General features: G+C 39.2%; 1 protein-coding gene and 1 long non-coding RNA gene across 5 annotated transcripts in view; both read right to left on the bottom strand.

Annotated features, from left to right (window-relative positions):
* Window positions 1-9,140, bottom strand: part of HIBCH (3-hydroxyisobutyryl-CoA hydrolase) — a 41,685-nt gene extending 32,545 nt beyond the window's left edge. Inside the window, exons 1-6 of one of the 4 annotated variants that reach the window (XM_032693528.1) lie at window positions 8,805-8,863; window positions 7,910-7,952; window positions 6,994-7,134; window positions 5,479-5,563; window positions 4,425-4,505; window positions 2,347-2,399 (exon numbers count right to left, since the gene is read on the bottom strand). In XM_032693528.1, the coding sequence (XP_032549419.1) occupies window positions 2,347-2,399; window positions 4,425-4,505; window positions 5,479-5,563; window positions 6,994-7,134; window positions 7,910-7,952; window positions 8,805-8,836 (435 nt within the window). In that variant the 5' untranslated portion in view covers window positions 8,837-8,863. Of the gene's footprint in view, window positions 1-2,346; window positions 2,400-4,424; window positions 4,506-5,478; window positions 5,564-6,993; window positions 7,135-7,909; window positions 7,953-8,381; window positions 8,561-8,804; window positions 8,864-9,121 lie in introns of those variants that run through there. The other 3 variants (XM_032693529.1, XM_032693530.1, XM_032693531.1) reach the window with 3 other exon arrangements.
* A 6,936-nt stretch (window positions 9,141-16,076) lies between these two features.
* Window positions 16,077-18,355, bottom strand: LOC116789570. Its single transcript, XR_004358083.1, has 2 exons — window positions 18,043-18,355; window positions 16,077-16,437 (listed from the first exon to the last, which is right to left on the bottom strand). It is a non-coding gene; the product is annotated as an uncharacterized LOC116789570 (long non-coding RNA).
* Between the last annotated feature and the right edge of the window lie 8,006 nt (window positions 18,356-26,361).

The following is a 26,361-nucleotide window of genomic DNA, read 5'->3' on the forward strand; positions in this document are numbered from 1 at the left end:
TATGACCTGCTTGTGTTAAAAATACAGAACCCAGTGACTGAGTGATTTTAAACAAAGCATCTCCTTATGTAATAAACAAAGTAACTCCTTTGTATGAATGCAGTTCTAGTGAAGAATTACAGTAGGACAGTTCTTCTCCACAGCAAGCAGAACGAGGTGACAGTACGACTGGGACAAGTTCAAGGGCTTTTCTAGAAGTTCTAACCTATAAAAACCCACTGCAGTGAACCTGTTTGTACCACACTAGAAAACTGCTGCTGCAAGCTTTAAGTTTGGTTAATGTCAGCTGTGATGGGGCTCCTAGTGCTGAAAATGGCAAGAGAAGAGGGTGGGGGAAAGGTGGGAGCTAATGCACTTTTCTCATGTAAGCATTGGTCCATTCAGAGAAATCAACACAAATCTGACAGACAGGAGAGGTGGCTGAAAGGAAGAAGTGTAGCAGATAAAACTAACATAAAACACATAGATAAAAATCAGTCAGTGTTGAGAAATACTACTGCTGACCTCCTCTGTTAAATTATCAGTAGATGCTCCCATGTACTGCCAGTGGGTGGGGGGAAGTGTGTTGATGGTGCACTCCTGCAGGAAGTACCTTATCTCAGAGTACACTGCAACTGTATTAACAAGTGCAAATCAAACAGCACTCAAGGATAAACAAACAAACAAAAAGTTTAGAAGTAGCCTGGAACTTGAGACCTACCTGCTTTCCCCCCTAAGTCAGGCTGCGTACTTGCTCAATCAAAACTTAGATCCCTACCCATAAACAAAGACAACTGCTTCTATAATATGAGGATAAGCAAGTAAACTTTCATTCAAACCCTGATGACGATTATTCTGTCAAAGTCCCACTGAAATTTGGGTATCCTGTACTAAAATCTGGTTATCCAACTGAAGTTTCAGACTAACTGCTGTCTTTTAAAAGCTCTTTAAAGGAAAGAGAACTAACAGAGGATCTCAGTAATGCAGGATCATTTGACTCCATTATGCTCCTTTCAGTCCAAAAATATACTTTCCTTTCAAACGACAAAATTCTGTTCTTGCTTAGGGCACAATCATAACGAGCAATCTATAGGACCTCTGAAAAGACATTGGCTGCTGAGCAGTTTGGCTCACTCATAGCTTTCCACGCTATTATTCAAAACTCCATAAAATAAATGGACTCCCTCTCTCCTATTCACAAACCTTCAGGTCTCCTATGGTCAATAAAATACTTTTCCTGCAAGAAGAGCTACAAAACTAGTTTCCTTTATGCTGGAAATTATGTATGTACACTACACTGGGAGGGAATGGCTCTCCAGACAAAATCTTTGGGGCTTGGTAGCAAAGGGGAAGAAAAGCATTGTGTGTTTAAATTACCAGCAGAGAAGACCACAACCAAATTAGGCAAATGAAATGTGTAAGGCAAGATGGAAAGGGAAGAGTCATGACAGGTCATGGATCATGTACTGTTCCACTTCTCACATCCTGCCTTCAACACACTTCATTTAAATAGACTGCAGAACCATATCATGCTGACATGCAAGAAAACAATACAAATCTAAGCAATGACATGGGACAGACTCCACTGTCAAACTCATCCTTGAAAATAATTTAAGATTATCGTATTCTACCCCGTGCTATATATCCAACAGACGTCAAACTGAAGAGAACAGCATTTCAGCATGTAAAAAGAGCATGGCATTGCCCTTTTAAGTATCTACTTATGATGTTTAAAGCCAACAATTGCTGAAAAAATTATTAACACCAAGTGTAACTAGCAACATGATTGAGTCTTCTCCATGTTGATTTACTAATAAGGTGTGACCTTGGGCAGGGTGGGGGGATTGGAATTGGGATCCTATAACTCATGTTTTTTTTCACAGAGGTGGGAAAATAGATTAGATTATTTGCTGGAAAAATATGGAACTTATGAATGTCTTTTAAAGTGTAGCTTTGTATGATATTTTCCCAATTTTTCAAAGAGTTGCCCTTTACCTGTATTTTTACATAGTTCTATTTTTTAATACACTTTGAGTGGAAAATTCTTCTCAGCTCTTGTACGATCTACAAACTCCCATTTAGTACTTTGAAAACGTTTGTGAGGGTTGGTTCCTGCAGTGAGGGGATTCTGCTCTTTTCCTCAGCACAGATCCTCAGAGAAAGCACTTGTATTAGCTATCAAAGAACAGCAGCAGCACTAGAAGAGCAGCAGCACACCCTGACATGCAAGAGACAAAGGTTTAGATTATGATCTTTATTCTTGCAATGTTTGAAATGTCATGTGTGTGCTTCATTCGACTCAAGTACAGAATATTACATTACTTTAAATAAACTATGCCAGGCATTGCAACAAGGTACTTAACTTACCCCTCCCATTGTAATGCCATCAATAAGTGCCACATATGGCTTCTTGCAAGTGCCTGTAAGAAATGTAAAGAAAAACAATCATGCACCTTTTTCAAAAGAGTGGACCTGTGGCTACCTGCCACATGACACGTTTCCCCATGTCTTACTTCAGCAAGAGCAACAGAAAATAAATGGTAATTTAAACAGTAAAACATCAACTTATAATGAAGGTTGTTCATGTAACTCTTAAAGAAACACCAGTTACTGACTTATGGCGAGTGTTGTAAGAGAAATTATACAGCTATCAAATGTCAGACTGTTTGCTATGTCAGTACCTGACAATTTAGCTATTATAAATAGCTTGGTAGGACATTGGGACACAACAGTTGCCCTTTCACCCCCTCTCACAGCCTGGATTAACAGCACAGTGTGTGTCAGCCCTTCAGTGCTTTGCTACAAAGCCACATGAATTGGCAGGTTTCAGTCAAAATGTGACAATGCAAACATTTCTGTCTTGCCAACTCTGTTGGATGTTACAATCCTTGAATGTGGTGCAGGCAGGTTGAGATGATAACGTCCTAAAGTACCACAGTATCAGCTATCAGCTTTATCTGTTGGGGCCTTTAAGAGGCATAAAACTAAAGCCCCAATGCTTTCAATTACCACTCATGGAAAGATTCAGATGTTCCCTGAGAATGAAACAGCTGCCTTTGTATTCAGTGTTTTCAGGTCAGACAAAGTTCAAAAAGATTGCTGATACAGGTATCCCCTGCATCCATGTTGCTAGTTTTTCTGTTACAACTATAGGTCATTGTTTAAGAAAAAAAGTATTTTAAAAGGCAGCTCAATCCTTCAAATTAGTAGTTAGAAAATGTAGCAGAATTGTGGTTTTAACTTTGTTCTTGCATGAACGTACAAGCTAATGCATGGGCTGTAGATGCTAGCCTTTGAACTAAATTTCTATAGCAGCATTCCTTTTCCACAGCAATGCTGTGAAAGCAGCTCCCCTGTGTATTTTTAAGTTGTAGAATATAAGGTATAAACAAGGTAGAAATCTCAGCCTTAAAGGAATAAAATCATACTAAAGTTATCAAAAATCTAGGTTTTGTAATTACATGCATTATATATATTGAACACTCTAATAATAATAAAAAAGACCACACAAAAACCCACACAAAACAACCCCAGACTTTTAAATTAAGTACTCTTGCAACAGAATCATCAAGTCCAACTGCCATAGTAATACTATATTTTCTCCAAGTATGTGAAACCTTAAACTATTTTTCTGGCCTCCTGTTGGAGAAGGCAAGGTACATAACAAGCATGCTCGACCTAGAAACTCAAACAAAGTAAAAATAACTTTACTTTTTACAAAGTAAAAATTACTCTTACTCTAATAACTGTGCTCTTCTGTCGATGTAAGCAACACCTTCACCTCTCCTCCTGTAGGGACTAATGCTGGATATAATATTTAAAATCTCAGAATTTATTAAGTATGTTTGGAATAGTTTCTTCTCACAGAAATATTCAACTCCTGAGTTTCACCCTGAACTATTAATATCCTTTTTTATTATCTCTTACCCCTGTAAACTTCATGCAGTGTCTTTGCTGTTAGTTCTTTGCAGTAAGCTAAAGCAGGTAACTCCTGGCCTGAGTTATGCAGTCTTAGTCTTTCATGAGCACTATTTAAATGGAAAGCCTTAACATGATTTGATCTTCTGACTGAATATTAATGATTTTCCACATATCTATTTTTAGCTCAGGTCTTCTTTGAGGCAGATCAATGATACTTACCACAGAACTGCAGTGTCTGCAGCCAAGACTTAATTCTTCCATAGAGGAAATATAACTACCCAGAACAATGGGATGAGATAAAGTCGCTGTCACAATAGCTCAAACAAAAGAAACAAATTCTGCATGCAAGGTACAAAAATGCGATGTTACACTACTGGTACTGAAACTCAGTTAAAGAAAAATTAATTACTACTTCCATGATGTTATCACAGTCTTTAATAGATTAGCAAAGAGAGAGAGTAAATTTACATTCCAAGCCAGTGTTATGGAAACTGTACTGCTTCAGAAACTGCTATCAAACATACCTATGGCGTTGTTCAGCCTGTATTCTTCTCTGAAGAACTCTTGCACCAGTTTACTTCCAACTTTTCCTGCCTCTGTGATGGCTTAAGAGAAATAAAAATACTGAAGATAACTAAGTTTAATACAAATATAAGTAATAATTAATAGAAGTAATAATAGAAATTATAATTAATAGAAAATATAAGTAACATTAACAGAAAACAATGTCACGTAAGTGGGTTTTTTTCCTACAGCAATTAAACAGAACTTAATCATGCTTTATTATATTTTAGAAAATTTGCTCAAACTTAAATATGACTGTTCAGTCTCAAGTTAAGTCTCAAGTTTGAGTTAATTGTATTTTGCTGGAGACTGTCACATACTTGTCAGAGTGTGGTCCCTTTTCTATGCTGTGGAACTCCTCCTAATGTCTAGTACCCGTTTGTGGTATTTTTCATATCAATATATAGAACAGTCACTTCAAACTGATTAAGGCTAAATACTAAGAATGAGAAGCCAATTAGAGCAGGACATAATTTAACAATAACCCATGCTGCTTGTTTACCTACAGCTTAGAACAACTGCTAATTTTCACACTTCAGAGATTTCCCACAGTTTATAGCTAAAAAATAATCACAGATACATTGATCACCACTGTCAGTTCTGCATCTAGCCATCTAAAACATCAGACACAAATTATCCTGTGCTATCACAGCTACCTGCTAGGACTCTTCAAATTCTTTGTGAAGAAGCTGTCAGTAATGAAAATCTGGGAAGAGAAAGGTAGAGACAAGAACCCTCTCTCCCCAGGAATGACTGGCTGCTATTACCAGTTATTCATAAAAATGTTCATGAATAACAATTTTTACTCTTTTATACAATATCTCAACAGCTTTCTCCTGACAAATAACTTAAGTAGTATGAGCACATCAAGGTGGCATAAGAAGTCAGCACAACTAATCTCTTACTGTTGTGTAGCAAGCCTCTGTTTACCCAAGCCACAGTAAACAAAGGAAATAAATGCAAAGTAGCAAGTGACAAAGATATGTCAAATGTTTAAGTGACTATAGTCCTTACCTCTGATGTCACCTCCAGCACAAAAAGCTTTTCCCCCAGTTCCCTTTATAATTATTAGAAAAGTTTCAGGATCTTGCTCCCACGTCTAAAAAGAAGTAAAGGTTTCCATGAAAGACTGAAGTGTGCAAAAAAAGGCTTTCTCTGTATACTGTCTGTAGTTCTTATTTTACTTTTTCAAAAAGAAAATCAATCCATACTTAAAAATAGTTTGTCTTAAACTGAAGTTTGAGAGCTAAATGTCTTTCTGCCACCCCTGAGCCCTTATCAGCAGTGACCAGCAGAGCTGCCTCATGTATTTCAGAAAAACAACTGTGCAGAGCTCCCAGCCTCTGAAGAAAGGTAGCACCTCCTGAAACAGGGCCTGACATCAATCCCAATGGGAACACAAGGCTGGGGCAGAAAGCTGGGAGTATTGAAGATGGATAACAATATTTCTGGCCAAATCATGACAGTTTTGTAAATCTAAGATGCCTGGCAAAGAAATCAGCATTTAAATTTTTGATGGGTTTTGCCAAAATGACTGCAATCTACGCCAGTGAAGGAATGGATCGAATCCCTTTGTCCACATATGTTTTGTTAGGTACAAAGACTATGGGGTTTGGATTTTTTTTCTCCTCAATTAAATGCACTGGTACCTGACTTCAGCAGAGGTGCAGCTGTAAGAGAAGAAGATGCCTTTTTCAGGCATTCCACCCTCCCTCTTAAACTGTTTATATGTCACTTAATCAAGTGAACCCAGATAAAAGAGAAACATGATATTTCTGTATACCAGCAACTGCACTTAAAATTATGACACCTTTTAAGGCTGTGCTTCAAACAAAGCAAGGTACTCAGTACTACAGATTAAGTACTTCTTTCTTTAAATATTCTCCAAGGAGTGCACAAATGTGCAACACAACCACCTGTTAAAATACCAAAAGGCAGGCAACTATCCAACTGGTATCTAATGAGTTCGTGCGCATGATAAACAGTACCGTTAAATTAAAAAGGACTATTTGCATTCTTGAAATCTCACACTACTTCACTAGCTTGTGGAAACAGTGCCTGTAAATCCATGAAGTCCTCATTTAAGGAATGATGCTGACAGCACCTTGCTTCCTAATGGTTTGTACCTTTTATTTCAGCCACGCAGCCTCCCCACAAAACATGCATCCAATCAAGAGGCAACACCCCTGTATAGACTGAAATTTGTGCATGCCAACTGACCAGCTGGGTGTTGCCTAAAGGAACATACAAATGCTTGTTTTGAATTCAGTTCTGGTACTAATATGGATGTTCATTTATCCATGGAGATGCTAAATTTAACTTTGTCTGACAGCTTGTTTCTTTGATGTTTTCTCTTTCTAACTTGCCTGAAACTGTCTGTTCTCATCCTGTAAATCTGAGCTCATTGGCCAATGCACTCACACAGACTTTCATTCTTTAAATCAGTATACTAAGAAGTGTCAAACTGTATTTTAAAATTGGTTTCAAATGAGATATGTATAGTGGATGGGGAGAAGTGGAAATACTAACCTTTAGTTGTGGGTAAATTTGTTGGATCATAGGAAGACTTAGTGCATTGAGAGCCTTGGGTCTATTCAAAGTTATTATGCCTGCACCTCCTCTCTTTTCCAACAACACTTCAGCTGTTGAATCGGTTTGGTTTGACATTTTCTGTACATGCAAAACCAAATAAATATAGCAAGTGTCATCAGTCAGATAACTTGAGTAACATACAAAAGTGTTTATGGGAATATATTCTTAAAATTCATTATTTAAGATCATAAAACATGCATTTTGCAATTGTATACTAATTGTACACCTTCCCACTGTGCTTCAAGTTTTATTTGCAGTTCTTTTGAAACTGCTTCATGTTTGAGGCCTTCAGAGTAATAAATCTCAGGCAACCTTTTTGGCTGCACATTTTTAACAGTGACATTTGAGTTAAGTGAAATTAAGAAAAACAAACAAACAAAAACCAACCAAACATCAATATAAACCCACAATTCCTTAAAACTGACATTCTGAAAATACCTGCAACTATTAGAACAATGACAGTGCCATGTGTGCCTACTGGCAGTTTGACACTCAAATGTACAAATTGCTTTGTCTGTAAGTAACTTTTAACAGCAGAGAACAAATCAGTGAACTATTTTCACAATTGATTTAAAACTCACCGTGGGATGATATTTAAGGAATTTACGGAAGCTAACACAGAAACTATCTGTAAAGGTAAGTAAAGCCAAAATAATTAAGCTTTAATTTACAACATAATAGAAACTTTTAACAAAGTGCTCAAAGATGTGGACAATACTGTTCCTAAGCAATAAATGACAGCTTTCAGAACCACAGTGAGCAGACACATTAGAAGCTGCATGTGCTGTCTGTCTTGAGGGAGTTAAGGAGTCCTGAAAGCTTCCAATTCAGTCAAACAAGATGCTGTCCTTACCAAATGTTGTAATATTACTTGCAGTCTGTTGACTGTCTTCAGCCTAAAACAGAAATATTAAAAAGACAGCTAAAACCGTAAATCAGCCACACAATCCCCAAATATCTGACTGCTGGGTTAGGCAAAGCAGTGGCAGAAAAATTTCTGAACACAACTGTTTTACATTCTCCTTTTTAAAACCAAGCAAATTAGGGTACAATTTTGTTATCCAAACAGTTGCAAACTCCTTGCTTACTAGTAAATAGACAGCAGATACCAATGTCAACTACTAATTTGTTTTCAAGTCAGGAGAACCTGGAAAGACAGAGGGTTTGGGGGATATGAATGATAGCTAACAGTGTGTGTCCTTTAAAGATTTACTGCCTTTTTCTGGATGTTTAAATACTGGCACTAAAAAAAAAAAACAAACAAAATAAAACAAACACGGTCTTGTCAAAACCTTGTGTATTTCCAAAGGTTCCATTGCACAAACCTGCCCTCATGTGTACATGTATTTACACAGTTTGTCTAACAGCTCCCACAGGGCTCGAGTTTCTGTGGGTGACAGGAGAGATCCACAGCAGGGCATTCTGTGCCTGTGTCACTCGTTTTATTTCTTAATTGTCACTGAGGAAGGCAGCTATCCATGGCGCTGCCCAGACGTCAGACCCCTGGAACGAGGAGCTTAAGCGTACAAACCCAGCCAACTACACGTTATATGTTAACGCCCCGGCATCCTACGCTGTTTTTAAATCGCATGCTCGCTTTAGCACGGGAAAGTTAGCCCAGGCCTGGCTAATCTAGGCCTAAGTCGCGAGGTACAGCAGCTGTGGGGCCGCGCTCCGCGGCCGGCCCGTCCCGCCTGCCCCCGGCTCTCGCCGGCGCCATTTCCCGCCCGCCGGGGCGGCCCCGTTACCTGGGCAGCGCGCGCAGCACCCGCCCCGCCATGGCGGCCCCGCCGCGGCCCCGCCGGCACCGGCGCGCAGCGGCACCGGGGCGGGACGGGCGCATGCGCGGGGCTCTGAGGGGACGCCGCCGCATCCCGGACCGGGAGCGGCTCCTCCAGTCCCGGCACTGGCTCTGAGGAGCGGCCGCCGACCTCTGGTCCCCTTTCCCCGCTCGCCCTCCCGCCCTCGCTACCTGAGGGGGGAGCCCGGAGGTCGGCGGCCGCCTGCTGCCCCCCCCCTCCCCCCCCGAACAACCCCTTTGCGCAGGTAAAGGCAGGTTCCTTACCTGGGGTTTTCCTACCTGCTCCCCGTCCCGAATGAGGCCGGGAGGTGTGAGGGCGCGAGGTGATACAGCTCCTCTGTCAGTGAAGCAATGATGCTGCGTGTAGCAATAACAAACCATGGCTGTTGCTGCCCAAAGTGGGGCAAGCTGGCGTTGCCAAACTGCCTTCAGAGCTCAGCTTTGTGGACTGAAACTTTATTCTAGTGGTTTGTTATTTTCAGCAGTAAAACCGGTTTCTTAATTTCAGACCTCCTGGTTTCTCTTCATCCTTTGCACCCTGTGGACACACCTGTGCTATCCCACACCCGCACCCCCCAGCTACTGACACAAGATAGCGAGTGAGGTGGGATTAAGGAGCTGCTCTCATGTGACCTCGCACTAAAATCTGCTTGTAAGTGAAGGTGAATACATGGATTAAGCACTAGCATGGTTACTGCCCTGACAGCAGCTCAGACAGCTGTGAGCTCAAACACAGCATGTGTGTGTTCAGCATAAATAGACTCAGAAATTGCAAATGGGAAAATTGCCTCTTTTTTTTTTTAATTATTATTTATATTAAAAAAAAAATCCAAACAGAGTATTAAGGCACTTGAGAATTTATGGCCATCGTGCTAGGAGTTCATAGTGCTAAATTCACTTTGATTTCCACAACTAAGACCATTCCATGAATTTTGTTTCTCAGGCTGACATGATCAGCATGAGACTGATACTGAAAAGCGACAAACCATGGAATAAATGACAATAAAGTGCACTAGGCAGAAACGTGGGTTCATCATCTCTCAGTGCAGCAAGTTCTTAGCACCAGCTGTCTTGACTCACATTAGTATTAAAAAAATCCAAGCAATCTTAAAACCTTTAAGCTAATATATTTTGCTGGAACAAAAAAATCCCAGCTCTCAGAAGCACTTCTAAAAAAGTCCCCAGAGGGCAACCTTGCTCTTCGTTTCGAGAAATGATTCAGCCCCTGCTTAGAGCAGCGTCATCTGTGTTGGCATTTCCATTGCAATGACTCTCAGGGTGTATTAAATTTGGTTGTAAAAGTCTTAATCAAACTAAATACGCATTAAAAAAAAAGATACAGAACATTTATGTATTAATGCAGTCTCAGTTTTCAGTCTTGTACGCTCCGAACAAAAAATAACTGAGAACAGGACATGAGGTGCTTTTGCAGTCACTGGGAGACTACTACAAACTAATGAATTTCAGAATTCATTAGGCAATCCAGACTATTAAAACTTTCACCTAAAGGTTATATGATAATCAATGATGTGGCTTATTAGAGTCATCTTGAGTATATACAGCCCTGTATGCTGCTTTACACTAAGTACCATGAAATTAAATCTAAACCAGTCTAAAGGACACCAAATTATCCCAGTTGCCAAACTTGAACCCTGACTTAGATACATATTTTAGTTTTTTTTTGAGGATAGCTCTACATCTCTCATCCAGGCATAACCAATAACGGGGAGTCTGATAAGCAGGTAACATTTTTGTTCTTCATATCCTACGTCTGAGAGTCTGTGCATTTCACGGACAAATAGAAGTAGAACCTTTCTGTCAGATAATCTTTTTGCTAGCAGTGGTGTGGAACTGAAGAAATGGGAGTGAGGAAACTAACCTTGGGTAAGAGCAGGTGGAGGCCATCTGAAACCCCTGGAAATCTCTTAACAAATCCCATTTGTACGTGGGCAAGGCTGGGATCAGGACATGATTTCATAGGGTGTCTGTTTCAAGGGTCCAAAACAGAAGTCAGTGATCTGATTCTTCTTTTACTTATGCTGATTTTAAACTATTCTCCCTCTGAGTTCAGTATAAATAATGGTGTAGACCCTTTCCCTGTGGTATTCCAGCTGTAGGTCTGATTTAGGGCAAGAGGAGGGCCTACTCATTTGTAAGCAATGAAGTAGCAGCAAGCATTGTCTTGCAACAGCTACTGATTTCTTTCCATGGTGGTGACACTGAATTTATGTTCAATGTTTCCTCAAAAATCCTTTCCTTTTTTTTTTTAATATAAATTGTTTTCAAGAAGAAGGGGTGGTGACAGAAGAGCCATCTTCTTTGAGCTTAGTGTTCTTCATTTTTAAACATGCTGGTGATGGCTTGAATTTTCTTATAGTTTTTTAGGGGGGTGCTAGGTGTTAGGAAATTGTGATTTTATCACAGATGGCCATTTAGTTGACTGCAATCCCGCCCAAAAACTAACTTGCATATCATTCTGCTTTTTCATAGTTCTCCTGCACACCCCATTTTTTTGCAGAGTGGAATATCAAAGTGAAAATGTTTTCTAAAAGGTAAATAAAAGACTTCTATAAGGAGAAACAGGAAAAAGAGTGAAAATAATGGAGTTGCATGAGAATAAGTGGAATGAGATGACCTTTAGCCTGGGAGTTTATGGATGATTTAATATTGGCAAAGAGGGCTGCAAGAGACTGGATATACTGGAGGTGAGCAGCACACCTAGTAACCAAGCCAGGAACTCAGGGAGTACAAGTGCAATAGCCAGAAGGATAAGCAGGTTGTAATTCCTCCCCCTGGAAAAATTTCCTGGCAGTGCACTCAGCAGGTTTGGAAAGAGAAAACAACTTGCAGACTGTAGGAGGACTTCAGAATTGAGCAGATGTTTTCAGGTTTTGTTTCTGGGGTTTTTTGGTTTCTTTTCCAGAAAAAAAAAAATAACTTTAGAATGCAGGAACTCTTGCTCCCTAGAAGGATTCCAAGAACAGCTCAGCTGCTTTCTGTGTGCCACCTGCATATCCCTAGTTAATCATTAACTTGTGCCTCTTAGTTGGCTCTGAGAGCTCCCCGTGTACTTGACCAAGACCAGATAATAAATGGTACAAGTACTTCATCCTGTCCCGTGCTCCTGTGTCCAGGCTTGCTGTAAATTTAAATCTTTTCCTCTGCTGGTCTAATAGCTGGTACCTAATTGCTCTGAGTGTGGGTAGCAAGTGCATCCTTACAGCGTGTGAAGGTGAGGAAAAATGAGTCTGTGAAGGCTTGAGGAACAGAATGGGAAAATTTCCAGCTCATCCCTGCTAACTCGTTATTACTGTGCTGACAAACAATCCTCACATTGTTATTTCTCAGTCCAGTCTCAGTTGGCAGCACTCTAAAGCACCTCTACAGGTGACACAGGCAGAAATTTCCTTCTGCCAACTTGGATGCCAAATACTAAAGGCTCAGGTCTGCAGTGGAGAGTCTTCCAGTAACGTCATTGAGAGCAGAAGTAGCCTTAAAATAAGCAGAAAACTAAGCTGTTCCTCCACTCTCTAACAGTAGGCCAGCCCAGGGAAGGACTAAAACACCACAAACACCTATGAAATATGGAGAAGGAAAATTTTGCTTTTGTCTGTAACATGAGTAATCTCATTGTACAGAGTGCCTTCCCTGGGGCTCCATGCAACATCTGAAATCAAAGATTTGGGCTGAGGGCACAGCTAATGGCATACAGGAGTGAATTCCTCCTGTTACAAGAACGTGTGTGTGAGGAAGGAGGGGGGAAAAAAAAAATCAACTTTCCCCCCCCCCCCTTTTTTATTTCAACAGTTAATTTGCATCTTATCAGTGGGGGACTAGAAGTGTTTGGAAAAGGATGAAAGCAAATCCGTAATGAAGCTGTGTGAGCGAAGTACTTTCCATTTTCCTTTGGCCTCAGAGGGCACCGGGGGAAAGTGTGGGGGTGGCTGGGTGCTGCTGCAGATGCTGCCGTGTTGATGAGACAGGGAGGGAGGATCCGAGCGAGGTCCATCCACCAGCGAGTTCCTCTCCTCCCACCAGCCCGGCTTAGACATACCACTCATGCTGCATCCACCCTGCCAGTACTCCCCGGGTTAGACGGGACCCTGGGCAAACACCCGCCTACATCTTTCTTCCCTGCTGCCACAAGCAATCTGTCATTCCGCTCCTCGAACCACCCTCCACCTACGTACAAAGCCATAACTGTGAGGAACGCCCTCTTCCCTCCTCCTTTCCCTCCCCACGAGCCTGTTCTTCGTGGGTGAAAAATGCTGTCTTCCCAGAGATCTGGTCACCCCCGAATTTGGCTTTGAGACCCAAGCTGTTTGATACCTTTTAGGACCACAGCTTGGAAGCCTCCGCTTGCAGATCTATTGTATTAGTTTTTCAATTGCACATAATTGCACATGTGCAGGTGGGAAGGGGCTATTTGCTTCCCACTTGCTCTGATATGCCTCCTTCCCTAAGAGGGCCGCTTCCTTCCCTCCCTGCTCTTGGCTTCCCACGCATTCAGCAATCAGAAATGCTGCAGAAAACTGACCAGCTACCAACCCGCCCACCTGAGGAGGAGGAGCACTAGCAGCAGCAGCACATTTCTCTCGCTCTCAGCTTTTTAAACACAGTTAAAAAGAGCTGTGGCGTGGGTGGAAATAGCTGTAGGGAGTGTGTGTGGGAACGGGGCCAGAGGAAAGTGAATTTTCTCTTGGTAGGACAGTTAACTTCTAGTGGACCAAAAAAATCCCCCAAGGATATCTTAACTGCTGAGGGTGTCTTTGGCTGCATAATTAGTTCTTAAGGTTGAGTTTCCCAGGTCTGGAAAGAATGAAACTGAGTTTCTCTCTCCCTGGTAGTGCAAGTGATGGCAGGGACGCTTGCCTACCAAACTCCAGGAGTCTGCTTAGCAAATGATATCTGTATTGCATCCCGTTGTGTCATCACGTCTGTTGTGCTGCTCTCGATGTGTCTGCTTGATTCTGTGAGAGTCAGAGCTGCCTGTATGTAGGAAGAGAAAAAAGCACATGGTTTTCACACAGTGTGGGTCTGTATTTCAAAATACCGTCCCTGTTGGACCTCTTGAAATAGCACTGTCCCAGAATATCAGTTAATTCAAGATTTACTCTAAATGTGTGCTTCTAAAAGAAATTAAATTCAGGCTTATCTGTGTTAACAGGATATTATTTGAGGTGTTTTGCTGGTATTAAATGAAAATAGCAGTGGAACTAGTATAGGAAAGCAGAACTTGTAAGACTAGTGGTATAGAGTGCAAAGTGATAGTGCTGTTTCTTGACAGACTCCAAGAACTAAGGGTCCTCTTCAGCTTTGACATTCTGACTTGTTTTGACTTATCTATCTGAAATACAGGTTTCACAATATGTATTCCTAGTTATAGTCATCCTAGCTTGAGTTAGTTGCATGCATTCTTCTCAGTCCAAAACTCTACCCATACACTGATTTTTGACTAGATTTCACACCAGCATCAGACTTTCCATATACGTTAGTGATGCAGAATCTTGTATCAGGATGTGGTCTTTAATGGTTCAGACATGCAATAACAACCAAATAATGAAATTTGACTTTGAAAGTATGGGAGATCTAAAAAAAAAAAGTATTGCACAGGGCATGTAATTTTCTCCTTGTCAGTAGAAACCTCAAGCCTGGGAAGGGGGCTTGCTGACTTCAGTGCATGTCCCCCACCAGTCTGACTCTTGTAGCTCTGGAGATTTAACCTTAGAGTTGGAAGGAAAAACGTAAGCATAACTTGTTCCACTGATCAGCTCAGAAACAAAGGGAGTTATGAATAAGCCTAATTAACACATTTGCATGTGACAAAACAGATCAGCTGATGGACTTATGTTAGCAAGAGCTATAGCAGTATCAATGGAGATGTAACCTTAATGGAACTAATTATCCTGGTGTTTTTTAAAGTCTTATTTATGAATGGTGATTAATATTTTTAATATATCTTTGTTACCTTCCACTGAATCTTATGTAACTCATAATTATAATCTACTGGAATTACATACCCAGCCTAAGGAGGAACAATATTCCAAATAGTAAGTTCATGTCACTTGACTGATTTACTTTAAAACATTGCAGTAATTCCTTTGTCAGTGGAATTTTGAAGCACCATTGGCCCGCTTGTAATTCTACCTTGCATTTAGCATTGGTTCAGTTAACTTTAAAGGTAGTGCTTTTCATACCTTTAATATCAATGAATGTACATCATATTTTAAATGCAGATTATATCCTTATCTTGCCAACTACCATTAGCCTGAAATTTTCCTTGTATGATCTATTGTAGTGGAATTATATTATTCAAGAAGCAGTAAAAAAACCCCGCAACTCAAAACAAAAGAAGAAAAAAAAAACACACAAAAAACCCACCAAACCCTAAATACTTAAAATCATTAAAAATTATTCTAAATCAGTCCTGTATGTAAGATTCCTCTTGGCCTCCTCATTTTGTCTGTTGTTCAGCTGGAATGTCACATGATGTGGTCCTGAACCATCTGCTTCCCTCTCAGGGGTCACAGTGAATGCCTAGTTACCTATTTTGTTTCAGTCAAAATCACAGTGAATTAAGCACAAAAGCATTTGATGCTAATTAGTAGCTTTCTGACAGACCAGGAATTTGAGCACCTCAGATGTTTATTTCAAGAATTTGTTACCCTAAATTAAAGTGAGGCTCTTCAGCAGGGCAGTTTGGCTGACAGTGACAGTATCTTATTAAATGGATGTGGTGTATTCAAACCTTTCCATGTTTCTCATCTGACACCTCACACAGGTATTAATTTTCCCTTGAAAAGATCTACATTTGATTTTAGAAGTAAATATTAAGAATATTTTTTAAAATTTCCTTCTATTTTATTTCATTCTGGAGAACAATGAAAACTGTTCATAAAATAATGAATTGCAGAATATTGCCTAGGGAGAGATATCTCATTTATTGCCACAAATGGTGCAAAGGACAGCAAAGCAAATTGGAGAACTTAGAAATGGGGAAAAAAATAGATCAGAAGAATAAATAGAGGCCTTTAAGCTATTAGGAATAAGCATATATCATTCACTGCTGCAGATATTCTGTTCATAAGTATAAATTATCAGCATCCAATATGGGCTAATAGTGAGCTTCAATGCAACTCAGTTTACCAGCTCTGTGTATAATGATTAACCTGGTGGAAAGGATGTGTAGCAAGTCAAAAGGAAAAGTGTTTGTTTGTAGTTTTTTTTTCTTTTTTTCTTTTTCTTTTTTTTTTTAAAGAAATGTGGTCATCGTGGATCATAAACAAACCTGCAGTGACAGGGACAAGTACTTGGTTCCTTGAGCACTTACTGAATGGACATAGTTCCCCAGGGATATTACTGCCCAATGAAGAAAAGCAGTGGCAGCTGTGGCAGGGCACAATATAGATCAAAATTGTTCACCAGGAAATACATGGTCTCCAGTATCATTAGTTCCTCTCTGTAATCTCACTCTTGGATTTCATGATGCCCCTGGTTCTCCTGTCCAGACCCAGCCTGTCCAGCTCTCCCTGTGTCTCTGCACTAGCAGGCTGGAATGGAGGTGCATCCTCCTAAGAGCACTGTATGGGAATATATATATAATTATTTCAGAAATAACATGGAACTCAATGTGATTTAGTCATACTTTGACACACCTCTGTCTGCCAAGAAAAATGCAGGCACTCCCTTATAGAACTGTTGCTAAGAGCACTTCTTCAGGCTCTAGGAGTGAGAAGGTGCTTTATTGTATGGTTAACTGCAGGAGTTAACAGCAGGGTTTCAATCTGGGACCTGCCAAGAAATAAAGCATGTAATTACAGGCTGTGCTTCTGCCTAGGAGATGTCACACCATGTAGAATTAGTCTGGGACATTATTCTGTAAATTTAAGACATTTTGAAAAGTGATTTTACTGACATTTGTAGCCTAAAAAAAAAAAATAAAGAAGAGAAAGTTCTGGCCAGCACCAAGAAGAAACATCTTTTGGTTTTTTTTTTATTCTAAATTGAAATGATTTTCTAAGAAAGCAGAGACTGTATGTTTAAAAAAAAAAAGTCCATTCTCAATCTGAAATCATTATTAGCCCATATTGGATACTGTTAATGGAAATTTTTTTCCCCATGACCGAGCAGAAGAATCACGAAACATATTTGGTCTGTGCTTTCCCTCTCCTGTGACAGCACTAACACCCCTGTAGCTTTTGTGAGCCCTTTGGAACATTTACTGTCAACGAGTTACCCCTCCTAGTAAGAGACAGCTGAATTTTGCAGGCACAGCTGTCTGACGTCTCAACTACAATAGAAACCTACCATTTTCAACGTATTTCAAATAGTCAGAAGAAGCAGACATTGAGAAATAACTCTGTAGCTTTTCCACTATTCTGCTTTAGTTTTCACTTCTCTATTTGACTGTCTCATCGTAATATCAACGTTAAACTTAGAGCTGAAACAGAAAGATGCAATACACTGGTGATAACAGATAGTATCTTTTCATTGCTCCTATTATTGAGCATAAATATAGTTTATCTGTATGTTTGTGGTGCATATACCACAAAAAAACCACATAGCACAATGACCCAGGATTATAGGATCCAGAGGAAGAGGATTCAGACGCTTTGAATTTCTGTGTTGCTTTACAAATCAAGACATGGAATATGTTTTCCACTTCTTTAAGAAAGAAAAGCTGTTCCGTAAACTGTTATAAACAGATATCCAACCAGGGCCTTCTAATATATGTTAGAAGGGACACGTGCTTTTTCTTTCTAAGCAAATAATTTGACCGTGGCTTTACATGTGAGCCTGTAACACTGCCATCTATCAGCTGCTACCCAGTTCTGCAGAAGGAAATGAGCCTGTTTTTTTAGCACAGGACAAACAAATCCACAATGTATTAAAATGCACTCACTCAGCCACACTCCTTTCCTCGGGAGTACTTCAATTCTCTTTTTTTTTCCTGAGGAAATTTCCCACCTGTCTAAGAATTTCTCACCGTCTTCACTTCTTCAGTTTAAAAACCCTAGCATTTACAGAAGTAAGAAGTCCCAAACTTTGGCAGGTCCTCCAATATGCAGTTTCAGGAGGTTGTAGCGTGTTTGCAGAAGCAGTCAGCTGCCTGTTACAAAGGAACTGTTTGCTTTTGTTAGTTATTCACAATCAGCAGTCATAATGCTTGTAGGTAACATAATTACCACAGAATGACTGCAACAATGGACTGTGACTTAGTCACTGCACAGTAACAACCAGAAGCAGATCTCTCAGGAATATGTTATTTCTAGAAGGTCTAAGAAAACATCCTCCCTAGAAGGTGCCACTTCATCTTAAATTCCTGGAAACCTGTTGCCAAAGACTACAGTGATCCCCACTGTTCAGCCTTCACCTTTCTTGTTTAAGAAGGGGAACTGTTGGCAGATCTGTGACAATCTTTCACACCTGTCTAGTATGTAGGATGTGGGCACTATTTACTTATCTCAGAAAAAACTACAGCTCAGATGTGCTTTTAAAGAGTCTCACCTGAGGAAACAGCTCAATTGAAACCGTAGTTCGCTTTCAGTCTTGTTTCCCAGAGAGGCCTGGGTTAATTAGTAGCCAACTTTCCAATATCCATTTCCTCTTTTGTTGTCTTTTCCATATAAGCCATGTATATTTGTTCAGCCACTGCTGTTGCAAGATCACCCCACCCTGCTCAAGTCCAAAGGTTTACCTGTTTTGTTTAGCTTATAAATATAAGAATGAGTAAGATAAGACAGGTTTTGTAAACAAATTATTGCATTATATTTTAGTGATACTGCATCGACTTAAAATTTAGTGCTGTTGGGTCAAAATTTAAAATATATTGCAGTTTGAAGTCTTTGAAATTCTCCTTTAGTATTACTATTTGGAATGGTAGTTTATGCTTAAATTAGTAATTTAGAAAGTAAGTAAGAGATACAAGGTAGATGGACAACCTATGTGTTATGTACATTTATGTCTATCCACGTTTTCATTTTTGCTAACGGAAATTATAAATAACACACTTTACTGGAGAATTTTCAAGATCAGAAATCTTACTTCTCAGAGGGCTGTCTGAAGGGTTTTGAGGCATCAGGAGGGCTGACTCACCATTGTGCTCCATAGTGCTTAGTTTAATTGTTTACCTTTTTTATTCCGCTACAACCTGAACAACAAAACCCCCCCGCGGTTCAGAGCTGATGGCATTTGCACTCTCTTTAGTGATATTATTCAGCACACATGCTACAAAGAAAGAAGGAACTGAGACCTTAGGCTTTCCTTAACATTTCCTGATGTTGCTGCTGTCAGTGGCCAAGGCTTTGGAAGACACAAGGAACATTTTACTGCTTTTCTGACTTAGATACAACCAATGACAAGAAGGGGCCAGCTGCTCATAGTTTGGTCTGGCTTCTCCTCACTCATATACTAATGGACCTGCACTAGTAGGAAATGCTATTGTTTTAAACACATTAGAATGGCTCTGCCTTTCAGGAATAGGAAAAATGCCTTCCCAACTCAGTACATCTGTAAACTATTGTTTAAGGCAAAGTATGAGGATTAGTAACAGTTACTACAAGGTGGCCCAAGGAACTAGAGGGCCCATGACACCAGTAGTGGCCCAAAGGTGAGCTGCAAAACCAGACCTAGTGTTTACATGAAACATTTAATTATAAGAATGCATGATATTTTGAAAAACTGAAGGGAAAATAAACTGTGCTGCAAAATGTTAGAAAACTAATAATTTATTGTTATTCTAGAATCTTTGAATTGTTCCCCAGAAGATTACAGGTTTTAGTAAACAAAAAGTCTAGTAACCTGGGGATTTCTCTTCTTTGCATGTGTCCAGCCTCCCCCAGAATCTGACAAGCTTTCAGAATCCACAGTATCTTTGCAAGCTTTTGACAGGTCTCCTACCAGCTTAATTTGATTTTTCCTATTCCATGTATGAGAAGAAAGAGTAAATGAATTTGCTTTCTCCAGTTCAGGACATCATAAATCTGCTTTGTCCCTGCTAATTTGCCTCTTTTTCTGACTGGTGAATACTAGACTACTCAACTGTTCCAGGCAGAGTCACTCCAAGCTTTTAAGCATCCTTCTCTGTACCTTTTCCAACACTAATATAGCATTTTTTTAAATGAGGAAAACATCCTGTTTTTTTTTCCTGTAATGTTTATGGGATCCATGCCTGAATTTTTCTGCAGGTGAAAAAAAAAAATCCATATACTATGCTAAAATAGAATTATTTCTTACTTTGCAATTGGTTTTGCACATATTTATTTTTTCCTCCCTCATAAGTGCTTTGACAATTTTGAACCTCCTGGTAACAAACAGTTAACAGCATGTTGTAGCAAGACAAGAAATCCTCAGGGAGCTAGGTTGTACATCCTAAAAGCAGATAAAATTGTCCAACCCTACAGGCAACAGACCTTTTTTCAACTATTTATAGAACAGGGGGAAGAGAAGGGAAAGAAGAAAAGGAATTAGTAAATGACTTTAAAAAGCACAGGTACTTAGAATTCATAGCTGATGTGCTGATTTAGGAAGTCAGGAGGTATGACATAGAAAAAAAGGTAAGAAACATTAATACTGCTACATAGACAAAGACTATTTTTTTCTGCTTTTGTCACCTTCCCGTGTTTTGGGTTTTTTCTTTTCCCACCCCACCATTTCAAAGGCATATCCTTAGAATGACACATCAATTTTCTGTCTGCTTGAGGTTTAGAAATAGCTGAGTTGTTATAAATAGATCACAATCTGCAAGAGACAAAGAGCATGCAAATACTGTAAAAGCCTGGCTGAAAAATTTAGATGTGGATTGAGATTTCGGCTGTCTCCTGGAGTAGAAGCACTCGGTCTGAAATGCTCTATTAACCACAGCAGAGGAGCCCGTGCTCTGTGTGCAGCAGTGGGGAACAGCCAGGTGGAGTCAGGCAGCACTGCTGGTCACGGTGCCAAAGCAGAGAACGACGGCCAGCCCCGTCCCCGGGAGCTCGCAGTTCCATGACGTGGGAAGGAGGCACCTCGCTGTTCCTTATTGCGCAGCTAAAACACAAGAGGCAGTTACCCTTTTATACACTGCAGAGCCACTCAGTCAGAAGGTAGAACTTTGACACCATCATTTTTCTGGCAGTACTCGTGCACTCTGAATTGGTAGCGTTCGTCGAGTTTGCTCCCTTTTTCCACTTTGCCTCCAAAACATCTTAATTTTAGTGAGGTGTTGTAGCATATGGTTGAAACACTGTCTTTGTCCAACAAGACAGTGAAAAAAATAAAAACTGGGAAACAGTTGAATATCCCTTGTTTTCTGAGTACTTCCCTTGTGAGGTCATTTAGATCCTGCTGACGCTTCCAAACAGACTTTGGAAGAATAAGGAGTTGCCCTGCACTGAAACCTGATACCTGGGAGTGGTACTATTCCTACAGCCATATACATACAGCTGAAGTCCATTTTTTTATCTTCAACTGTATAATTCTGTTAGAAAGCCTGAGAAAGATGCTTTGGTGACTGTGAGTAAAATAAGACATTAAATGGAAGGGACAAACTTAATCTCTAAGATTTTTTTCTGTTTTGAAGAGAAACTGCTCCCTGAAACCAGGCTGGGTTTCACAGTAGCTATATCATGGCAACAGACTTGACGTAAGCTATGCATTCTAATTCTATGCCAAACACAATGTCACACCACTAATGCAGGGCCTGGTCTTGCCCAAGTCTGTCTCTGTCATTGGTTCTAACAGAAGTTTAGGCCAATACACACTGCAGAATCAGGTTCTTCAAACTTAAATTAGCATTCTCTTGAAAACTAAACATATGTTGTTTTTTTTTCACTGTCAATAATTTTGTTTCCAGGTTTGGAAAAGAAACATTGCTGGGGAGGAATCCAATGAATTTATTAATGAGCTCAGTAAGTATGGAACTATTAATATCCTCTGAGATTTTGTTTGTCTTATTTTTATCTTCAACTTCAAACTCTGAAGTAAACAGCTGTTCTGAAGCTTTCCACTGAGAATACTACAGTATGCTGTCTTAAATACATTGTGATTATTTGGATGTTGTAGGAAAAAAGTAAATAGCTGTGTACAATATTTCTGAAACAATTTGTACCATTACATGAAGTCTTTATCTCATGTTACACTGATAGCCAAAAAGAAAACAAAAACATTTAAAACATTTCTTGTATGTTATTAATGATTTTTCTTTCCAGCCAGAAATCTGAATACAAAAGTGGGAAAAAAACCAAAAAACTTTTTTTTCTAATACTATCAGAGAACATTTAATCTGCTATTACCATTCCATGGCATGACTGGCAATATAGTTTACCTGTCTTTAACACGTTTGCAATAGTTGAGTGCTTCTATTTGTCTAAAAAACATCTATTTATTTCCCGATCACTTTGATCAGAGATACTGCTTTGAGTCTCAGTGGAACTGACGTCTGTGGCACTGACATCCTGACACTTAAGTACTGAGGTCCTTTGTTCTTTACACAGAGGAATATCATCTCAAGAGTTTGAGAAGGGCATCAATAAGTTGCTCATTGTTTTTACACTTTGAGGAGGGGGAACTGTTTGAAATTCACCTTGAAACTAAATTCAAGTGCCAGTATCACATGGATGTCGCCTCATTAACCAAGACATTAAAAGAGGTTAACCCATCAGTTATGCTGGAGGTCATGGGATGAAATATAGAATAAAAATATCAGTATGCTTTCGGGGAAAAGAGGTCAGATGGCTAACACTGACTCCCTTCTGTATGAAAAGTGACATTTACTGCTTTTATTTATAATGAGACAAACTCAGCTCTACAGTGAGTTAGATGTGAGGCCTCCGAAGTCAGCAGCTGTCTGAATGTCAGCCTTGGTCTGAATTTGGTGCCATGTGTCCCTCAGTACAAAAGATTTTTTCAATGCTTGTGTCACACGAGTAGTTTTCATCAAAAATCACATTTACATGTACTAAACAAAAATGCCTGTCTTAGTCTTGGTCTAGGTTTAGAAAGCTACACTGTAGAAGACCTGCATTTAATCAGAATCTGATTTAAAAAACAAACAAACAAACAAACAAACAAAACCACAGTTCAGGTAAAAAGTACTCTGAGTTATCACCATGTTTTTAGACATATAAATGGTGAGAATCCTTGTATTAAATGAGAGGAGTATGTAGTGCTGTGTAAAATCAGAAATTATTTTCTGCAATAGTTTTTCAACCTGTAGAATACCGAACCACAATTAAAATTTGTTTTGGCTAGGGAATATTTTGATGTGCAGTGGCATTATATTTCCCTTAAAAGCTATTCTCAGAAATTTAATTTAGTCAAAAAGCTGAGAACTCAAATTCCCATTGACCTGAAGTCATTGACTAGCAATTAGGAAAGCAGGGATATCTGACCCTATAATGTGGATGTAAAGGACAATGATAGTAAAGAATTTCTCGCCTGAATGGTGGTATTCACTCCACCCCGTGCTCTCAGATGGGACAGAAGGAAGTTCCTAGGGATCAGAGAGAACTGGTCAGTTTGCTGTCCCTTGGTCACATACCTGCAGTTATTAAACATGTTAGACATGACAGTTACTTAGTACACTCAGAACACAGCGCAGAAGACAAATGTTTGTGTTACTAAAGCCACAGAGAGCAAGGACCTGTTGTGCAGGACGTGCCTGGCAGAGGAGATGGGGGTATATGTCATATTTTTAAGTACTCTACCTGCCCTGGTCATTTGCATTTTTGTTTTAACACTTTTAGTGTTTATTTAGAATAAGATGTATGTGCATGGGGGAGCTATTTGTTTAAGTTTCAGTTGGATCTTTTCTGGGGACCCCACTATAAGAGAGGGTCTAAGAGGATCCTTCTCAAAGCTCTGGCTGGTTAAGATTCCCTCCCTCCAACTCCATCACTGCTGTTCACACTACGTTTTAAGAATTTAATATTTGTGAGACTGTCACTGCACATCAAATTCAATACTTGCCAGTGGATTCAAAGGTTCTTGACGTGAGGAAAGGCTGACTACTGTACAAGCAGATACCACACAAACACAAATCTAAATTTAAGGTGAAGAAAAAGAGGAAAAAGGTCTATCCAGTAGGAGGAAGTTTGTATATACACACACAATAAACACAGTCATAGTATACACACTTTCTGTACTGTTTTGTGCATTGCTTTTCCCTTCTCTTTGCTAATGAATGTAATGCTTCCAAAAGTATTTGATTAAAAATTAAAGGAAGGGAGTCCTCTGCTTCCCTGCCAAACCAGACAGATCACTGCAATGGTTGTCTCACTGGCTGTGAATATTTTGTCCTTGGTTACCATTAACATTGCTGCAGCTGTGTATGATTTACTGATTCACTGGGTGACTGTTCCTCAGTTCCTCTGTTGGGATTTTTCTCTTACTGGTGACATAGTTGCATTTAGTCTTTGAAACACTAGGAAAAAGTCACATTTTTCCTCCTACTGACTTAGAGTCTTCCCAGATGTACAAACTGTTGTGTTATGAAGAACTTCCTCAAGAGGAAGAAATAAATGTCATAGTTGCCTTAATGTAGTGCCTCTCCTGGCAAAGGACTGACTAAAAAAATTAGTTTTCATGTTATGCAAAATATATTAAAGGTCTGATGGAAATGAAAGCTCTTCTGTTTTCGTTATTGTAGTCTGGGGCAAGTCCTAGCAGCATAAATCTCACCTTCATCTTATCTTTCTAATCTGACTGATGTAAATTTTTTTTTTTGTTTTGGCTCAGGGTTAAAAGCTGCTAAAGGACAACAGAATATTTTGGGTCAACCAGAAATTCTTGATTTCAAAGTACAGCTCCAGCTCATGAAAGAAACCTGTAAGTTTTTCTATACGTTACAATTTAAGCTCCTAGAAACGATTTCCGTAAGACAGGGCTCACATACCTTACCTTTGTCACTACTGCAAAATAGCAGAAGCACAAGATGCCCATATCATTCATATAACCTACCAGATGTTTTTTACATGAAAGTTGTCTGTCTTATGCTATATTTGCTTTATTTCTCCTCTAACCTAAGGAACAAGCCATGGAGTCAGCTGACACCACTGAGTCCTTTTCAAGCCAAATCTAATATGTGCAGTCCCAGCAGTTATTTGTATATAATTTTGTTTATTTTGCTTTAATTTTTTAGTTTACTTGGTGCTTTCTTTTGACATTAAATTTGGTTATTTGCTTTTTAAGCTATAAAGCATTTGTAACTATTTTTGCCAAGCATTCTCACCATGATATATGGTAAAGTCATATGGGGAACATGAATAGAAATCTTTATAAAGTAACATATGTATTGAAGCAAAACCCCCAGGAACACACAGGCATGGATAAGTTTAATCCAGTGTGGCTTTACAGTACAGAGTTGATTATATGGCATGTGTATGTATGATTTATATTTATTTTTAAAAGTATTATTTCTGAATATTCTAATATGCAGTGGTCAGGTACATATTTATTAATGTCACTCTATTAGCTAAGAGAAAAAGATTGTTGTTTGGTATGTCCCATTTATATATCACATTTCACTGTGATTCAGAGCCTGAACCAGAGGTCTTTGAAAAAGAGATATTTCAATTAATTTAAATGGATTTTACACCTGACTCAGCTTTTTATTTTGTTTTATACTAGCAACTATTTTAATAGAAAACTTTATACTTCAAGTAATTTTCAACTACATTTCCTTTCCTCTGAACAGTGCTTTGCCTAGAAATATCTGTGATAAAAATACTTTAGGACAGTTTGTGTGCAGAGCAGCAGTTTCTCCATTTTTGTTAACCCTCATTTTCATAGCTGAAAGAACTCTCTGAGCAAGGGTAATAATGTGTAACAGGGTGTAACACAGATCTTTACACAGAGCCTCACTGAAAGATATAACCATGCAGAACCCTACATGTTCAGTTTTGCTCAGGCTAGAGTAGCTTGTTCTGTGGTCAGGCTTTTCACAACACTTCCCACACTGCTGGATTGGGCTTTTAAACTCAGTAAGAAAACACTTAAATATATATATTAAAAATTACATTTTTATAGAATATATTTAGTACTTATATAGGTCTCTATATCATATAAATAGGATTTATATATATATATATATGTATAAAGAAAACATTGTAAATCACTCTATTAGTCATATTCTGTACTCTGGTCCTCAGCTGTAACTTCTTGTTCACATACCTGGTTATGCAACTGCCTGCAAAGAAATGTTACATATTTTGTTTTAATTTCTCTATTGAGAGAGCACTCAAAATTATTAATTTATTTTTTTTAATGTCCCTGGCTCCTCCAAAGCCCAGTAGAAGGAAAGGGAATGATCAGGATGCAAGTCCTAAGAAACACAGCTCCAAGAAAAGGAAAAACACAGCTGCAGAAGATGGTCACATTCTTAATGTGTGGTGGGCAATGTTGAGTTATCAGAGGTTAGGGAAAGACTGCTTTTATGGTTCCAGGTAAATGTAGTCTGTGACTACAAAGATCAGCTTTCCCTTTTCAGTTCGCAAACAATGACTGGAAATTATTTGAAATACCATGTT

The sequence above is a fragment of the Chiroxiphia lanceolata genome, chromosome 7 (assembly GCF_009829145.1).
Source record: "Chiroxiphia lanceolata isolate bChiLan1 chromosome 7, bChiLan1.pri, whole genome shotgun sequence".
NCBI lineage: Eukaryota > Metazoa > Chordata > Aves > Passeriformes > Pipridae > Chiroxiphia > Chiroxiphia lanceolata.